The sequence below is a fragment of the Bombus vancouverensis genome, chromosome 2 (assembly GCF_051014615.1).
Source record: "Bombus vancouverensis nearcticus chromosome 2, iyBomVanc1_principal, whole genome shotgun sequence".
Classification (NCBI taxonomy): domain Eukaryota; kingdom Metazoa; phylum Arthropoda; class Insecta; order Hymenoptera; family Apidae; genus Bombus; species Bombus vancouverensis.
In genome coordinates this window covers 749,353-767,440 of record NC_134912.1, presented here as the reverse complement: position 1 = coordinate 767,440, position 18,088 = coordinate 749,353, and the positions used below count along the sequence as shown (strand labels likewise).

General features: G+C 34.1%; 2 protein-coding genes, 1 long non-coding RNA gene and 1 pseudogene across 10 annotated transcripts; 2 read left to right on the top strand and 2 right to left on the bottom strand.

Annotated features, from left to right (window-relative positions):
• The first annotated feature begins 678 nt into the window (after positions 1–678).
• LOC143305128 (survival motor neuron protein-like) lies at positions 679–3,334 on the top strand. Of its 6 annotated transcripts, none has more exons than XM_076627730.1 (6): positions 679–723; positions 1,841–2,023; positions 2,149–2,263; positions 2,653–2,950; positions 3,071–3,150; positions 3,219–3,334. In XM_076627730.1, the coding sequence occupies exons 1-6, from the start codon at positions 694–696 to the stop codon at positions 3,275–3,277; spliced, it is 765 nt and encodes a 254-aa protein (XP_076483845.1). In that variant the 5' UTR covers positions 679–693; the 3' UTR covers positions 3,278–3,334. The 6 variants fall into 6 exon arrangements, with proteins under 6 accessions (XP_076483845.1, XP_076483847.1, XP_076483848.1 ...); XM_076627732.1 differs by lacking the exon at positions 679–723 and adding an exon at positions 735–1,161; XM_076627733.1 differs by lacking the exon at positions 679–723 and adding an exon at positions 735–1,174.
• Positions 3,335–3,743: 409 nt separating this feature from the next.
• On the bottom strand, positions 3,744–7,165 carry LOC143305132 (uncharacterized). The gene is made up of 6 exons (XM_076627741.1): positions 7,103–7,165; positions 6,489–6,686; positions 6,078–6,366; positions 5,544–5,901; positions 5,149–5,348; positions 3,744–4,998 (listed from the first exon to the last, which is right to left on the bottom strand). The coding sequence occupies exons 2-4, from the start codon at positions 6,569–6,571 to the stop codon at positions 5,620–5,622; spliced, it is 654 nt and encodes a 217-aa protein (XP_076483856.1). The 5' UTR covers positions 6,572–6,686; positions 7,103–7,165; the 3' UTR covers positions 3,744–4,998; positions 5,149–5,348; positions 5,544–5,619.
• Positions 7,166–7,783: 618 nt separating this feature from the next.
• On the top strand, positions 7,784–14,090 carry LOC143305135 (uncharacterized). Of its 2 annotated transcripts, none has more exons than XR_013061828.1 (3): positions 7,784–8,087; positions 8,839–8,934; positions 9,517–14,090. It is a non-coding gene; the product is annotated as an uncharacterized LOC143305135 (long non-coding RNA). The 2 variants fall into 2 exon arrangements; XR_013061827.1 differs by having other exon boundaries at positions 7,786–8,087; positions 8,842–8,934.
• Positions 14,091–15,514: 1,424 nt separating this feature from the next.
• On the bottom strand, positions 15,515–17,423 carry LOC143304399 (omega-amidase NIT2-like; annotated as a pseudogene). Its single transcript, XR_013061090.1, has 5 exons — positions 17,405–17,423; positions 17,186–17,370; positions 16,616–16,784; positions 16,108–16,341; positions 15,515–15,956 (listed from the first exon to the last, which is right to left on the bottom strand). The product of XR_013061090.1 is annotated as an omega-amidase NIT2-like (transcript).
• Positions 17,424–18,088: the final 665 nt, after the last annotated feature.

Here is an 18,088-nt window from a genome sequence, read left to right as displayed (position 1 = left end):
GACATTTCCTCATTGGCGATTCATTAATGTGCTTACGTGATCGAGATTTCAGGGACATTCCATCGAACCGACTCTCCAAATGGCAGCATATCCAACAGCTTAAACAACATTTTTGGAACCGCTGGCATAAGGAGTATTTGAACGAGCTAACCAACCGCAATAAATGGAGCAAGGGTGGACACAGCATCCAAAAGGGCACAATCGTCATCCTCAGAGAGGACAACGTTCCCTCCATGCATTGGCCTCTGGGCCGAGTTATCAAGGTTCATCCAGGTGCCGATGGTGTTGTCACGTAAAATAACAAAATAAAAAAGGAATTTGAGGTAAAAAAATAAAAAAAGAAAACTTTATTTTTTTTCTAACATCAATACACTTTACAATTTACGTCCGAACTCCAGGCGCGACTTTCTAAGACTGACTCTTATGATTTTACTTTCGATCGGATCCGATTACTTTCTTTTGTCATCCCTCAACATCCCCACCGTCCATGCATTTGCTAGGCGTCCGCGATCGTTGCCACGTGCTCTTTCTTCTAGAACCTTCGGTGGAAGGACCGTTGGGATGTTGATGGTTCATTCATGATGGTTCAGCGATATACATTGTCGCCGAGTGCCGCCACATCTTTATCTCTATCGTCAGTCCGTCGGATTTGAAGTATGCCGGTCGTGACATGCTCTTCGGGCCACACGTTTTATGATACAAGACCAGCAAAATGATCAATGTGTAATTTTACATATCTTACATTTTTTCCAAATGAAATATTGTTTTTATTAAACGTTTAAAACCTCAGGCAACATTTATTTCATCTGATTTCAGTTTTACAAATATATATCTATAATACATATCTGTATAAATTACGGTCTGGTTATATCAAACAGGGACCGACACTCGCTAGGGAAAACTGCCCAAAAATTGAATCGTAAAAACCAATATGAAAGACAACAAATTTCTCGTTCTGCGGAACAAATAGAAATGAGCAGAGTATCTTTATCTTTATCTGAGACATTCAAAGCGTATCACGCATACGCTAAACCTGAAGAAAACTTTCTTGTCTTCCATGTTCATTTTTCCCTTTCCATTTCCGAACGGTTTCTTCTATATTTATTTATATGTTCGTGATTGATGCTATTGACAACATACAACTAAGGGGAAATACGAATAGTAATAGATAGATGTATAATTCATTATGCAATTTTATAGAATTAAATCTTATTTATCTTCAGATATAAAAACTATATTTACCAGCTGAAACACTAACGCATATGCAGTATAATATAATCTACTTAACAATCTCGTTTTAGTTATAATATGTGATTAATTCTTTTGCTATTTCGCTATAAACAGTTTCTTGTGCATACAATATTTTTTTATAGTATTCTAATATATTGTTAGATATTGTAAAGAAAGTAAAATACAGTTATTGAAGTTTGGGAACATTCAATGTTAACCTTGCTTCAAAAAATAATCTTTCGAATGAATGGGGAATAGATTTTTAGTATTATAGTTGGCATAATGTCATCATTGTTTACAATGTGTTAGAGTTAAAGAAATGAGACAAATTAATATTTCAGAAGCAAATTCAATATTTAAATGATGTTATTTTAAAATGGCAGATGATATGAATGTTCTTTTTATACGAGGAAATGGAAACGTATGTATGGTAATGGAAACGTAATGGTTTTAACATTTTTTTAGTACAAGATTTTGGCATAATCGTAATTAACAGTATCCACTACCTTTTAGTCAATTTTTGAAAAATGACATATATGATAATTTGCAATAGTTTGATAATAAAATACTTGTATCAATATTAATAACGTATAATTTGCTATCTCAAAAGGATACAGACACAGCCAATGATAATGTTTGGGATGATAGTGCATTAATAGAAGCATATGATAAAGCAATAAATTTAGCAAAAGAAGAAGTTATCAAGCGAATGGGAATGGATGTTGGAAATTCTCAACCGAAAGAAGACCTACAAAATCTTAAGCAGCCTAAACACGCAAGTAAATTACACAAGGTTGTGATTTTGATAGAATATTACAAATTTGATACAGAATATTATTAAATATATTGATTAAGAAGCAAATTATTTTATTTTGCTATTTACTTATATTTATTTGTATACACATCTTTTCTCTATAGAAATGGATCATAGGAGCACCTTATCGTGCAATATACTCAGAGGATGGAGAAATTTATGAAGCTATAATATCAAAAATTTACGAAAACAATGGCACGTGTGTTGTAAAATTTGTAGGTAATACCTTTAGCATGATGGTTATGTCAATTAAGAAATGTACTAAAAATACATATATATATATGAAGTAAAGGCTTTCGCATAGTCTATCGCAGTGTCATTCAGCAGGTCCTTAACTGGGCAGGAGTACCTGTCAATGTCTATGGGGAGACCCGTGGGATATAGGGTCATGAACCATAAACATGCATGTTACTTATTGTTCATTATTAGCTGCTTGGAATATAATTCTCCTCATTAGACGAGTGATTATTACTACATATATCAAGGCAAACATTTATACATATACATTTATGCATGGGAAATTCTAATACATTGCCTGTAAGGACAGTAACTGAATGGCATTCAGTAATTCTATTAAATGACAAAAATTTTTTTTACTCTGTGTTTAGGCTATGGTAATACAGAGAAAGTCGAGTTGAGTTCTCTTTTAGAATCAGAAGGTTTGCAAAGTCAAATAGCACAACGAAAGAAAGCTTTGGAAGAGAAATTCAATGAAGAGAACGATGAGACTTGTGAGACTAATTTTTCTACAAATGTAAATTCGAAAAAATATAATGTAGAAAAAATGGATTGTGACTCTGAAGAAGCAAATGCGTATAAACATCACTTCATACCGGGACCATCTTTCAATTCGATGACTGATATAATGCCACCTGCACCTCCTTTACCACCACAATTAATGGCCAAGTAAGTACAATTTAAAAATTCTAATGGAATGCTGAATACTTCTAATATTAATAAGTAATTTGGAATAAGTTTAACATTTTATTTGGAAAAAAAATACGAAATTTTAATAAAATGTACTAGATTACCAGATAATGATACAGACGCACTTTCAAGTATGTTGATGTCATGGTATATTAGTGGTTATATGGTATATTACACAGGTAATTATTTCATATAAGTATTTTATTGTATATTAAATTTTCAATGGACTATGTTATTTCTTTTGTAGGTTATTATCATGGTTTGAAACAAGCAAGAAACAATCAAGAGAACAGGAAGAACTGTTGATTATATCAATTTTTTCAATAACAATATAACAATAATATAAGATATAATAAAATATAAAACTCATTGTATTTATTTACTTCAATTATTTGAAATAAAGAACAGCTTTATTTTCATATAAGACTTTAAGACTTTTTTAAAAATAATTACTAAGATAAGAAAACATAAAAAACATATTTTTGATAAAATACACTCACATATATATGTCGGGTTATCATTAGCATTTAAGGCGCGTAATGATCCTTCGTTTGAATTAGCCATTGTTTTACGAAACAGAGAATATATTTACGCGAATAAACAAGATTTTACAAAATATTATGAATAATGAGTTTAATAAATAATAAGATTAACAAACGATAAGTTTAACTAATAATTAGATTAAAGATTAATAAGTTTAACGAACAATAAGAGGAACGAATAATATGTCTTACGAATAATGAATTTAACGTATAATGAGATTAACGATTGATAGGTTTCACGAATAATGAATTTAATTAACGCTATTAACAATGTTCCGGGGTTCAAACGAATCCACGGTCAACGGGATAACTCTTTACTATGTGTAGAATAATTTTAAACACAAAATACAATTGCTGAGACACTCGGTAAATTGCTCGATGTATCACTTTCCAAGGCGATCACACGAATGAATATCTGATGAAAATCTTTTTCGCTATACGACTGCATTTGTTTGTTATATGCTCGCTGGAAACATCGAGAAGGTTCCAATCGTTGTTGCTAGGCAATTTCTGTCAAAAGTTTGTTGTATACTCTTTGGAAACATCGAGAAAGATTCAAACGCCGTTACTAGGCAGTTTCTGTCTGGAGATTGATTCCTAATACAACGTGTGTCCCATTATATCGACATCTCTAAAGTACAATTCTATGTGATTTCTAGGGAGAACAATACAACCGATCCACACCTTCGTCAGGCAAAACGTTTATCCCGTGACCGTGGCTACGTTCGGCGACCAGTTGTCACCTCGAACCCACTTTCGCTTTCACAAATATCAAACAATTACAAATGACAATTGCTTAATTACAGTTATGATAAAATCTAGGCTAAAGCATTAGAAGGCTTCCTCAAAATTGCAAAGGGAAGGCTCCGGTTTTCCTTTCATCTCCGACATATATAATACAAGGATATAATACAACCGAATATTTTAAACTTAGCCTATAGCGCGTGCGCGCACACACACGCACACACATGACACACATGACACACATGCGCGCACACACATGCGCGCACACACATGCGCGCACACACATGCGCGCATACACACATGCACACACATGCGAATGATTTCTCGAACGATAATCCATTTATTTATATTTTTCAATATCTGTCCTTACGATTGCGTATTTATTTGTTCCACGTATCATATTTATCTATTTGCATAACTGTAGGTGACATTTTTTTAAACAATTTTGCTAATATTTCATAACTTTTTAATTCATATTTCAAAGTGGTAACAGGTGTTTCTTTCTTTTCAAGTCTCCTCCATATCGGGCTTATTTCTAGTAGCCACGCTTGCTTACAAAGCAATTTTATATCTGCACAAGAATATCTTTCAGTACATTTTACTATGTGGTTTACAATGTCTGTATTTTCTAATAAGTGGTTGCTAAGGTATAATTTGAATATACCAAGTCGAGCAACTTCATTGGGTAATGATACGTATATTTGCTTTTCGAGACGCCTGAGTAAAGCTGCATCAATGTCCCTAATAACATATTTACAATAAATATTATCGTTCTATTATACTAATAATAATGAAGGAATACTTCAAACAACACAATAACATATTTGGAATTTGGAGAAATATTACGATATTTTCTACTTAGAAAACATTGAAATAACGTGATATACGTACCAAGGGGAATTAGTTGTAGCCAGAAGAACTACATTAGAATTCTCATTAGACACTAATCCATCCAATCTAGAAAGAAGTTCTGATCTGAATCTCTTTGCAGGTTCAGACAATATACAGTCTCCTTTATTTGTGGCGATCCAGTCAATCTCGTCGATAAAAATAATTGTAGGCGAATGACTATAGGCAAGTTCAAATAAAACCTGTTCAGTTTAACAAATGTATTATTCATTAAATATTATATTCGAAATTCCTTAAATTCATTGCCTCATCACGAATATGATATCATTTCGTTTTCCAAACAACTATTCTATTTATATATAAATGACGAAAAATAAAATCAAATCTTTTTATACCTAGAATCTCTCCTTCATAGACAAAGGAACAAAGAAACTTACAGAGACAAAGCAACTTTCACGTATATACTTCTCGGAATCGCCTCTCCATTTGCTGACCAATGAGCTGGCAGTTATGTTAAAAAAGGTGCAATGGCATTCTGTCGCGACTGCCTTCGCTAACATCGTTTTCCCTGTTTTGTATATTTCTTGTAAACACGTACAGAAATGAGAAGAATGCGAGTATCTTTCCTGTACCAGGTGGGCCATACAGCAAAATACCTTTCCAGGGGGAAAACGGGCCATCAAAAAAGATAGGATACTTAAGGGCATACACAACGGCCTCCTTAACAGCGGTTTTACATTCTTCTAGGCCTATAACGTCATCCCAATGTACATTTAATTTGTTTACTATGATCTCCTGTGACGATACAAAGATAAAATGGCGTCTTCTCTATATTAAGTAAGTGTTACGTAATTTGGTATTTGAAGCGTTACTGAAATCACGTCATCGTCGATATACGTTGAATGGTTTATCGACGGGAATTTTATCGTTTAAAAGCTTTACGATACGTATATTAATCGAAAATAACTTACGCATGAGATGTCCTCAGCAATCTTTCGTAATTCCGGATTATCTGAATAAAGCTTTTCAATGCATTTCAATATCTTCGATTGCATGGATTGTTCCATTGGGACGTTAAATAGCTCTTCTGATGAACGTCCATCACTCTCATTGGGAAATATCGACGTCACTGTCATTCCGAGATTAATATGATTCGTATTGTCATCAGTTATCTTCTGCTGTAGATTCGTCTCTTTCACAGGCTCACTTCTCGCTTGTTTACTAACAGATTTGGCTTTTGTCTCAATACTTCTACAAACACTGGATCATATTGTAATACGATACGTTGAATACGATACGTTGAATACGATACGTTGAATACGATACGTTGAATACGATACGTTGAATACCGTTTAATATCGTTAAATAATTTAAATTCTTACGTTTTGCTTGCATTTGTCACTTCCCTCGTCATTTCCCTTCCAGTTATTTTCTTACACAATATGGGATATTTTTGAAATTTCATCTTGTAATAATTTTCATACTCTGCAACGATAATTTCCAAATCGATGTTGTCGCAGACCCGATGTTCGGGAGATAGACGAGCTTCCCGGAATAATACATCGCTAATGTCTATATACCTAAAGAAATGTAGTTTTTAATTAATTATAGTTTTTAACCGATTAAAAATATTTTTCGCAATGACTGAACACTATAAGATCACCATCAAACAACTGTTTTATCTCTAGGTAATACAGGCAAAAGAATGTATTTACTATATAAATCCTCGAAGATAATTTCTTGTCTTCTGCTCTTTAATTTCCAATTTTTAGATGGATAAGAATAATTTGAATTTATATTTCATATATTTGTTTATAACTAGTTAATCTACATTATCGATTGAGTTATTCTTAACTACTGAATTACCGATGTCGAATTTTCAAATTTGGTTTCGCCTTCTCTTTCCACGATGTCCACTGATTTCTATTTCGATTGGTCACTGACACTATTCAAGAGAATTGGAACTAGGAATATATTTTAATTATAATATACTCACCCATTGTGTTCCAAATAATAACATACAAGGTATAATATGTTCCGATGACGTTCCGAAATACGACTCTCCTCCTAATATAATTATTTTTTCATTACAATAATATAAGTTTTTTCATGTAATTTTTTGTTACATTTGCGAATTCAACGAGTTACACATGATTTTTCATGAAACACGAACGTTAAAAATATTTGATACAGCCTAATTATAAAAATTGTTAGAAGCAAAAGTCATAGATACTATGTGCGAGTATCGCATGAAACGAACAGCTATTAAGAGAACTGCAGCAATATTACAAATCAAATAACAAAACACACTCGTCTGTGACGTGGAAATTCTAAAATCTAAAATCTAAAATCTAGAATATTCCTTACCTTTTTTCGCAGATTATAAAATATCTTATTCATACTACCTTGCATCGATAAATCACCGTTCATAGTGACACTTTCAAATCGCCTATCGTTTCTCAATGGATACGAGAATTTCCGTTTATTACTTTAAAAACAACCCGTCCATTACGTTTCTCTTAAAAAATTCTTTCAACTCCGTTGAAAACCGAGCATCAAACAAGAGACAAACGATTTGTTGCCATGGAAATGTTTGGTTCACACATAAGCAACGCACAAATATAATGATAGAATAGCTGAGTGTGTGTACTGTATAATAAGATGGATGCAACATGGAAATAGAAAGAGAACACCATGTATAGATACTTCCTGTCCTTGTTTAATCAGGCATGCACACTAGTGGACACTGACGCTGCTCGTATACCCCTGTTACATATTTCCTGTACAAGTGCGCGTCATTAGACAAGGACGGAACATCCTCTCTCTACTTCTCTATCGCGTTTTTAGTTCGCTCACGCGCTCTGTACTTATATCTATTACATTTCCACCATAAGCAGCGGCCGTGCAGTGACTTACAAAAGTTCCGAACGGTTCCATCCTGGGCGGACGGTTAATTGCGTTCGGTACTTCGAGGCAGGAAGGTGAGTACAGAATCGCTCCTCTTAGTACTCTTATTAGAAGTGTTATCATCGAATATAAGTTTTTTCAATAAATTCTTATCGTTTTACAATCTTTCTAGAATACAATGACGTCACCAATCGATCATTTTCGCGAATTTATTGTAAATTAATTGGGGGAATATCTGGAGTTCTTTATCGGTTTCGACTGTAAAATCAGCAACTATTCGCATTTTTCATTCATAATTGTGACGTTTTCGACTCTTCCGTTGCCAAGACCCTCTTGAGAGATTTTTGGCACGTTCCATCACCCTTGTTAAACGAGTGCACATTGGTGGATATATTGATTTTAAAAACCAATACGTGAACGAGGTTTATTATCTCACTGGGACAAAGAAATCCGTTTTATTCGCGAATTTTCCGTGTTCCTTCTTAATTTTCGTGAGTGTCTGGCGCGGAGCATTATTTGAATGAACTTTTCATCGTTCAGATTATATTTCGTTTAAAAAGATTGAAATTGATGTCGAGAAGAAATGAAACAAGGTGCTCGGGCATTCCATCGTTTCCCGGGGAAAGAGAAATATGAAAAAAACGGTCGTTCTTCCTTCTGCCATTTTCGTCCATTACCAAAATGGTATGACCCAAATGTCCCGGGTCGTGAATCAATCAAGCGAATTTTGAATAATTTTTGAATAATATTCAGTTAATAATTTGTGAAACAAATTAATTTCATTTTATCGTTGGAAACAAATTAGTTGGATTTTTCTTTCTTTAGCAGTTTTCGCCGGAGTTGACCTGACGTGCTACTTCAGTTTCCATCTTCGCTTCTCGAAACTTCCAACGTCCTTGGTGTTGGAGTCTCCTTGCCCAGGTGAGTACATAGCTTCTAGATACTCGTCGCTGTTCATCCTTACGAGCCTCTCGAGCTTTAGTTGTCAATTGTTATCGTTAAAGGAAGAGAAGCTCGCGACAGATGTTATCGAACAAATCGTTTATTCTCGAAAAGTTCGAACTTGTTCGTTGCGTTTGAATATATATGGACGGACTCCATTTTTCATGACATCTTCATGATTTGTCATGTCGTGAGTATAGCTTCTGACTACCATATGTTTGTGATTTATGTGAAATTTGACCACTATACCGTGATAGAAAAATATTCCCAATGAATTATAAATATTTTACATTGTGAATTATAAATATTTGTTACAAATTATATCGTACTTGAGGTGAAAATGAACCATATATCTGCTTATGGAATACGAGGTAGTAAATCATTCGAAACATAATAACGATTAATTAAGCACATATACAATAACGTTTACGAATGAATATTGCGAATTATTGTATGGCTTTAATGCGGTATTTAATGTTTTGATTGCGGTCTTTGAAATGGTATCATAGGTGCTGATATAATATCGCGCGAAAAAGGAAAGACCAGTGGTTAATATTGCAGGTGCACCAGTGCGTTGCGCTCGTCGGGGGTGGTTTTGACGCCGGTGCCGAGGAGAGACGCAGAACGTGTTCGATCGACCCGCAAACGTAGCCCGTGCTCATACTGCGACAGAGTTCGTTTCAGTTAGGCTCAGTCGCTGTTTGTCCGTCGACAGCGTATAGTCGCGTCGGCCTACGATTCCTTTTTTCTTCTTGTTTCTTGCGAACTCTCTCGCAACAGCCGTTCTATACGTACGCCGCCAGTATATCGCGTGATCATCGTTCCCGTTGCTTCCCTTACCCTCTCACGTCCTTCGAAGAAGACCTTCCTTTGGTTTTTCCTTGTTTGGAGGGAATTCATCGCTCGGACACATGGACTGCGAAGCACGAGGGTTGATCGAGGCATCAGCGTGATGTACTTTTCAGGTTTCATATTTTCTCTATGATACTTTCTAAGGAGAATTTGGAAGATATACATTTTTAGGAAATAAAGGTTTTTATGGAGTCATCGATAGGTTAGAATTTAATTAACTCTCTTATAACAGGTATTCCAATTTTTTAATATATAAATTTAGTTTCCTCTATGGTGTTAGAGAACATAATGCGGGCATTTTATGATATAACGAATATATTCGTATATATTTTAGTTTATTCATTCGTCAAATTTCCCTAGTAGGCCGGCCTGCAGCTCACATGCAGCACTTAGTAAAAATTTGTTTTGTTAGAGGTTGGCCATTCTTCTTGCTATAAAAATATCGTGAAGTCATATCATATGATAAAGCACCTTCTGAAAGCTAGATGCTCGATAACGAGCCTAATGATTCTCGGTAGTTTGTAATGTCAAGCTTTGAATTGGCGAGATCGCTCTGCTGTCAAACCGCCGTCCAGCGGCGACCATTCTTTAACCACGTTCAAGGGGTATATCACGCTACAGAAACCATCAAAGGGTTTGCAAGTTAGTTGCCTTTTAGAAGTGGGGCAGTTGGTTATTACATGTAATCCGTAGTTGCTGGCTGTTCTCCTTAGTCACCATACATCATAGAGACGACAGTTATAGTCGCCAGTTGTCCTTGCTAATGGTTGCTTGTTGTCGCTAGTTAGTTCTCGTTATCGTTATGTATTCCATCAATCACGCGAAATTTAACGTATGGGAATTTATTCTTCTTTATTCTTTCTGTAGGGAGATTTTTTAAGACGAGGAAAATATAGAATATTTTAAGACGACGGTAAGGTTTGAATTTAAGTAACTGTTTTATGATACAACAAAGTGGAAAGACGATTTAATTTTATAAAGTTTAAGGTAATTTTTTAAAAAACTTCGAATTTAAAAGATTCAAATAGATATCTTAAACGTAATTAAACCCTCCATATCGTAAGAAATTAAATGAAACTGCGCAACAAAGTTAATACATTTAATGTATTATTTTAAACATTTATTTAAAAACATTTATTTAAAATTGAAGTGTAGGCGTTGACGCGCGCGCGCCATTCGAAGCATTTGTCAGTTCGTTACATCTGCGATAAAAGTTGTAACTACGAAGAAGCTTAACATATGGTGCTTCTGAAGACGACAGTAAAAAGTATTAAGAGATTTTTCGAGATTTTTTCTTTTAAGTTTCCAAGTACTTTTTTTATTTAACTTCTTTTTTTTGCATTTTCTAACAATATTCGATAAATAGAGACGAAATATGACAGTTCTTAGTTCGGGGATTTATTGGTTCGAAAGTTACTTCAAAAGTGTTTCTGGAGTTCGTGCGGTTAATACTTTTAAACTACTGAGTACGACTTATTCCGTATGGCTGGACAAATCTTTGTTGATACTGTAAGCGTAACTGGTCCGGATATTGTCTTGTGGAGATAGAAAAATACACGAAGTATTGATTGAACTACATATTCTTTTAATTCTTTTTTAATTCTTTTAGTTCTTCATATATTGATAATAGAACGATATTCCGCTACATTGAGCACAATATAGTAATGTTTAAATAAATAATAAAATTTACGCATTTCGTCTTCATGCGTCGATAAGAAAATGCAAAAAAAGTTAAAGAAAGATGATGCGCAGACGCGAAGTTTAGTCAGCAATAATATTTAAAACCTCTAAAATATATTGTACACATTTATTTGCAAATAAGCTCAATGAAATTAAACTGTAACTGTGTTTCCAATAATGTCTTCGATGTATTGCTCGCCATTATGTCGGATTAACAACTCTAAGTGATCGACCTTAATCACTAAATGGCGGCCGTGATTCAGTGGTATAGCTTTACATATGACGGACATCGCAGGCGCTTATAAGACGTCTATTGTGAAACGTTTCCAATAGCACCGTTTATGTGATGGTGAAATCTGAATATATATATATATATCGCTGAAATATATATCGCTTATCACTTGAGTCTGACACGATCGTTTTTAAATAGAATCACAATTTTTTATTCTTTACAAAATCAGTCTATAAAGATTATGTGCAAATAAAATAGATAAATAGATAAATGGTTGTACAAACTTATAAAACAGATATTACAAGTATATCTAAATAAATGATATATTTATAAATTGTAATATTTGATCTAAAGTTTAAATAAATAAAAGAGATACTCGTGACTTACAATAAAAGTATCTTTTTTTCAATTTTTAAACAAAGCAAAAGTGGATAACAATTTTTCAAAATGTAAAAATCAACACAATGGTTGGTTTCTTTAATTAATCAATAACGTTTAAAGTTAATTAATGTCCAGAGTGGTTTGTACATTTTGTATTTCGCCGTATTTCAACGTTCGATGTGTAAATAAAACTTGATGCCTGAAATATCGAAAAAATAATTAAATCCGATCGTTCCGTCGAATTTGCAAATTGTATACTCGTGTAAAATCGAGTGCGCTTGTGTATGCTGATACAAAAAGTGGTAGTATATTTTTCTTTTTTCGATTATCGTTATCACTTTTTGTGTGGAAAAATTAATTCCGTGAAATGGAAGTGCAATCAATACGGCTTATCACGAAATAATAGCACAACGACGGTACATATTGGTATTGACGTCAGCTTCACAAAATTTCTCGAGTATCTCGGTCGACTATTTGGGTTAAGAATTCATTTTCAAGGTCCTACAAGCACGAGTATCTTATGGATATGAAATTTTCAGTGTACATTTTAATAACCATATTTCATATTGCATGCTGCGGTCCAAGAAAAATTCGCAGTTAATATTCTGCTAATCCCTGCTGCTTTTAAAGACCATAAGTAAGGTCCGTAAGGTCGTCCGTAAAGTTTAAAAGATTTCGAGTAGATTTGTATTACGTATTTTATCTTCTAATTTTTAAAGAGAGGGTCGTGTTTAATTAATTGAAAATGACGAAACTGTAATGGGACATTATTATCAAATATTAAACGTGGTTCCATTGGGTACTTTTATGGTCTTTGCGAGATATATATGCATTATACGTTGCTATTAGCAACGCGTAGCGATGAACGATGGAGAGCAGTACCTTCGTTATCTCGTCTCGGTTGTGTACATATCAGTAATGCACAGTACTCGTACTAAATATCTTACAAATTCCATACAGATTTTCAGATTAGTTTCGAATAATACCAACACGACCATGATAGTCACAGTACAGTATTAAATAGTGCCACTATGCATAATACACTCCTAAAATGTTTCTACAAATATATTTGTCCGAATATTTTTGTCAGCTACTATATCCTAACCACGATTTATTAAACAATATATAGATTTAAAAAAGAATATATAACGACATTACTTGTTTAGGCTAGATTGGTTTAACTTGTATAGTTTTAATAACTGTGTAAGATCAAACAAGAACTTATCGTTAGTTTGGCGAGATTTGATTACACGAAGCAACATAATTGCTTTGAAACTCAGGACAGAAAACAATGTCAACCGGTAGACGCGTTTGTCTGGTGAACGTGTAACGCGTGAATAATAGATAGCGACAATCACGCGAACGCTAGTTACAGCTGACTTGGCTTACATTGTAGCATTCAAACTAGAGTATACGAGCCGTAAGCGCTATTGAAAGTTCAAAGGCCGACTAGTGAGCTTCATCCTATCTCATTTTTTAATCAGGCGATGGATCGACGAATCGTATTGATTTCGAGGATTATTATAGTTCTGTGGGAATTTTAAAGCGTGGTTTGTCTAATCTTGTCTCGTTAGCTACAGACTCTTTGGCGAGCAGTCTGAAACTTGATCCAGTTTCGAGAAAATGAAAAATTCGTTTCTTCTCTTTGCTTCCCTGTTCCTTCTTTCCTCCTTTTTCCCTTTTTACATCGCTTTGTTTTACATCGCAATTTACATTTATTTGTAAAGTTTGAATCTCCTCGATATTGAAGATGTTGAAGCTGCAAGTATGTATTTCATTTTAATCCATTCGAGACCGAGATTTAATTGTAAGACGATACCTAGGTGTCGGTACGATCTGAATGTTTAGTTGGAATGATTCTGTGTTTTACTCTCTCCAGGGTATCCTTTTCATACTTTGATTTTAAATCGATGACAATCTTAAATAGTATGCCTCATATTTTTAAAATATAAAATTATATACTATGTTATTCTATAATGTATTATGTACATATATTATGTAATGTATTATGTATATATATATATATATATATATATATATATATATATATATAATAATTCTATATTGAAGAAAATATGAAATTAACATGATATATACGTTACTACATATGTAATTTCGACCAATTGCGGGGAGACGTAATCGCGAGGAGAGACGTCAACGGGGGTCGTAAATCCCCGTTACGACTGTAGCAGTCGACACCACGAATTGATCGATCCCCTGATTTCCGTTGAGATAATAAGGGGTGATTGAGTTTGTATAACCCTGTGATTCACAGAGTTATAAATTATATATGTCCAACACTTAGACTACACTGATGCCGAAATAAATAGTTAACAACTTGTCGCACGACGATGCGATAGATATGTGCGCTAGAGCAGGGCTCTTATACTGGAAATTAGTGTATTAATGGACTTAGCACTATGATGTATTTAGGAGAGAAGATGTATGTTCGACCACACCGAGAACCGACAAAGATTTGCGGGAAGTATGCGACTCTCGCGCTATGTGCAGACTGCCGCGTTAGGCGTTAGTTTTTAGACTGACTGTCGCTCTTTTTTTAATACGGAAGAAAAGTTCGGCGTGGGTGTGCCCCTGTGCCTAAAGAACGCGGATTCGTTGTTCCCAATTTCGTTAGGAAAAGTGAGGGTAACGAACCGAGGTGTCGATTGGTCATGACCTGCATTACTGCTCGAAGGGATGAGTAGGGAGTCTCCTACCATCGTGGTGGATAGATGACTGTGTGCGTGAGAAAACCTAGCTTGTTCTATTACAGGGCTATTCGGATTTTCCTCATGGGTGCATACCCGCTTTCTCCGTGTTTTAAGTGCGACTAATAAACCCAAGGACCTCTCTAAAAAACCAGATGTGCGTCGAAAATACTTTTAGGCTTAAGAAATTCTTCAGGACAAACGGATTGACGACACATGGCGAAACAATACAGGAAAGTGAAAGTTATGGTGGGCCCTTAGGTTTATTGAGGGTCGAAGTGACGTTACGCAGGTCGGTTGTTGTCCGGTCGCGCGGGCTGGCGTGCAGATGTTTTAGGCGGCGTAACAACATAAGTTATATATAAAATATGTATATTATACCCTTGCCTACTGACTGATATGAATTTCTTTCGGTCTCGAATGCGTTAAAAGAGAGCGCAAAGAAGTCGAAATTACTTATTGTAATTAGTAAAACGACCTGAGAGGCAGACAGATACAAGAAAGAAGGAATATTATATTAGCGGCATTATCATGTTTTTGCTCTCTTTAAGTCTTTCATCGAGACAGACAATCTACAGGTATTAATCGACCAATTTCTCCAAGCTGATAACTTCGAATTGATGTTTATATATAAGAAGTGTTATGTGTTAATCTGTCTAAATGTTTAAAAGGTGTTATAAATTAAATGTTGTTAAACGATACGTAATTGCCTTTTGATCGCAAATTTTACTATCAAGGGGTCTTTTATGTATGCGTAATCATTGTGAATTATAACAATTTATGTGATCGATATTAAAGGTGTTTAAAAGCATGTGTGTTTTTCTATATTATTATTTTCCTATATTATTATCCTATATTATTATAGCATTCCTATATTATTATAATATCCAATTACATGTTGATACACAAGATATACAGATTATTATTTATAACGTTTTGGTTTTCTTAATTGAGTCATTCATTTAGTACAAATGATAAGAAATTAGTAATAATTCACAAAAAAAGGATATGGTAGTAGAAATATTATAAAAAAACATTTTCTGTTTTAGTGTAGAGTTACTCCTTCTTACAGACAGTGTCGTACAAATCTGTACGTCTCTGAGAAAATGTAGGTATCTGAGCCCTTACTTCCTCAACAACTTTTACATCTGATAGAAAAAAGAAACATACGAAGTAATAAGTAATGCTTACTAATAAATTCAACAAATACAGAGGAAGATGGCTAAATCGATAAATTAACGAGACTACAAATTAATTACATCATGGATCTCTCGCTTTTAATTTTAAGCTGTAAATTACCGATATCGGTGACTGCCATATTCTCTTGAGTTTCCAAATCGTAAAGAATCTTTCCCCAGGGATTGGTCAACTGTGTATGTCCCCATGCGACGTAACTTGCTTAAGGAACACGAGCCGGTGATATGCAGGCAACGTATAATTGATTATCATTCGCTCTGAAACGCTGAAGTAATGACCAGTGCAGTGGTCCAGTGGTCATATTGAATGCCGCTGGATATATCAGCATTTGGCAACCTAACCCGGAGAAGCAGGAAATATGAAGCCACCGAATACCAATTAACTTCGTAGTTGCACGGTTCACATTCCATCATTTCTGAATATGCGAGGACAGTCCTCTTATTGTGCTTTTAATTCTTTTATTTGTTTCATTTTCAGCAAATATACTGGTTTTTTAAATTAAGCTTCTTTTTATACAGAGTTACAGATTATATTAATTTTATGTAGAATATATTTAAGAAAGATATTTAATTTTTTGCTAGTTAAGTATTGATCGATTAAGTTACTGTACCTTTGTTCCGATAAATGCGTGCCATTTCCTCGAATCTAATATCATAGCAAATGCCAATACCTATTTTGCAGCCCTTCACATCGAACGTCGTTAGGGAGTTACCAGGACTGAGTGAATCACTCTCTCGAAAAGTAATCTTATTAGGAATGTCGATGTCGAATAGCTGTACCTAATAACATAAAAATGTAGTCGCTAATTCTATTGCTGCAACTTTTGTAATTTAATATCAAAGTTACCAACTCCTAAACTTCAATTACTTTTTATTTAATAACTGACAGCGTTTTTATCACTTTCTTTTATTAAAAAATCTTATCATTTAATAATGTTTAAAAAGGAGAAAAAATAAGTATAATAATATTTTAAGTATGTGAAAAATTTATACAACAACAAACACATTACAACAAAAATGGGCGTTTCCCGTATCATAACGTATTTTATAAACCGTAAATTATAGAATTGGTTATAGTATACGTATGTACATATGTATATTCCTAAATTATTCCTAGATAGAGTCACTTTCTTCACCCCAATATTTTCAAATTCAAAGCCATAAAGGAATATATTACTTACCTTTCGGTGTCTTGCTATCAAAGTTCCATCGGGACCCCAAATAGTACAGGTATTGTACAATTTATCGCCCTCTATTTCAGGCATCGTACCACCAACTACATAGATGTTGTTTTCTTTAGCTGCGTTCGATGAAGCAACGCTCGTTTCACCACCAGGAATACTCTCGGCGTATTTTGGAAAGTACTCTGCATTGCAATATTTCAATTAATGAAAAATAACTGTCTTTTGTTCCAACCATAAATTAAATTGAAATGTTTGTCAGTTTTTTATTTTTTAAATTATTAAAATAACTAAGTTTTATATTTCGACTTAATTAAATATGCAATTACTTAGCTAATAGTATATATAATAAATTGTTTCTACAGGTTCAAAATGAAAAATGAATATTTAGAAATATTTAATTACGACAATGCTATTTGTGTTAGCATCAGTGGCTTGTTACTCAACGACTTTGCTAGTACTTTTTGAAACATAAAGTTAGTTTTCAATTAACACTTATACTAGAGGCGGAATTATAAATGCAAAATAATTGATAATACTAATTTATAAGTACCTAATTATTAGTATGTTAAAAAATATATTTATACAAAAATTACGATAATCATGAAAATGGGGAAATCCTATATTCTCGAATCAATTCACAATTTATTTTGTATATTAATTAGATTCCGCGCTCATCAGTACGTACTCACTGGCGACATCGAGAAAATGTATCGGCAATTCCTCGTACGACCAGAGGATCGGAAATATCAAAGGATATTATGGCGCAGCGCGAGTGGAGAAACAGAAACATATGAGCTTAACACCGTAATATTCTTATCATAGAAATAGAAGCAGTCCTCAATTCCCGCCCGCTAACTCCTATCTCCACCGATCCAGATGATCTCCTAGCCCTCACTCATT

Excerpts from the sequence above, each read along its gene's own strand:
- LOC143305128 (XM_076627728.1), top strand. The coding sequence starts at position 1,607 with ATGGCAGATGATATGAATGTTCTTTTTATACGAGGAAATGGAAACGTA. Across the intron at positions 2,264-2,652 it reads GTGTGTTGTAAAATTTGTAG|GCTATGGTAATACAGAGAAA; the intron begins GTAATACCTTTA and ends CTCTGTGTTTAG. Across the intron at positions 3,151-3,218 it reads TTATATGGTATATTACACAG|GTTATTATCATGGTTTGAAA; the intron begins GTAATTATTTCA and ends TTTCTTTTGTAG.
- LOC143305132 (XM_076627741.1), bottom strand. The coding sequence starts at position 6,571 with ATGAAATTTCAAAAATATCCCATATTGTGTAAGAAAATAACTGGAAGG. Across the intron at positions 6,367-6,488 it reads GTGACAAATGCAAGCAAAAC|TGTTTGTAGAAGTATTGAGA; the intron begins GTAAGAATTTAA and ends AATATGATCCAG. Across the intron at positions 5,902-6,077 it reads TTGCTGAGGACATCTCATGC|GAGATCATAGTAAACAAATT; the intron begins GTAAGTTATTTT and ends GTATCGTCACAG.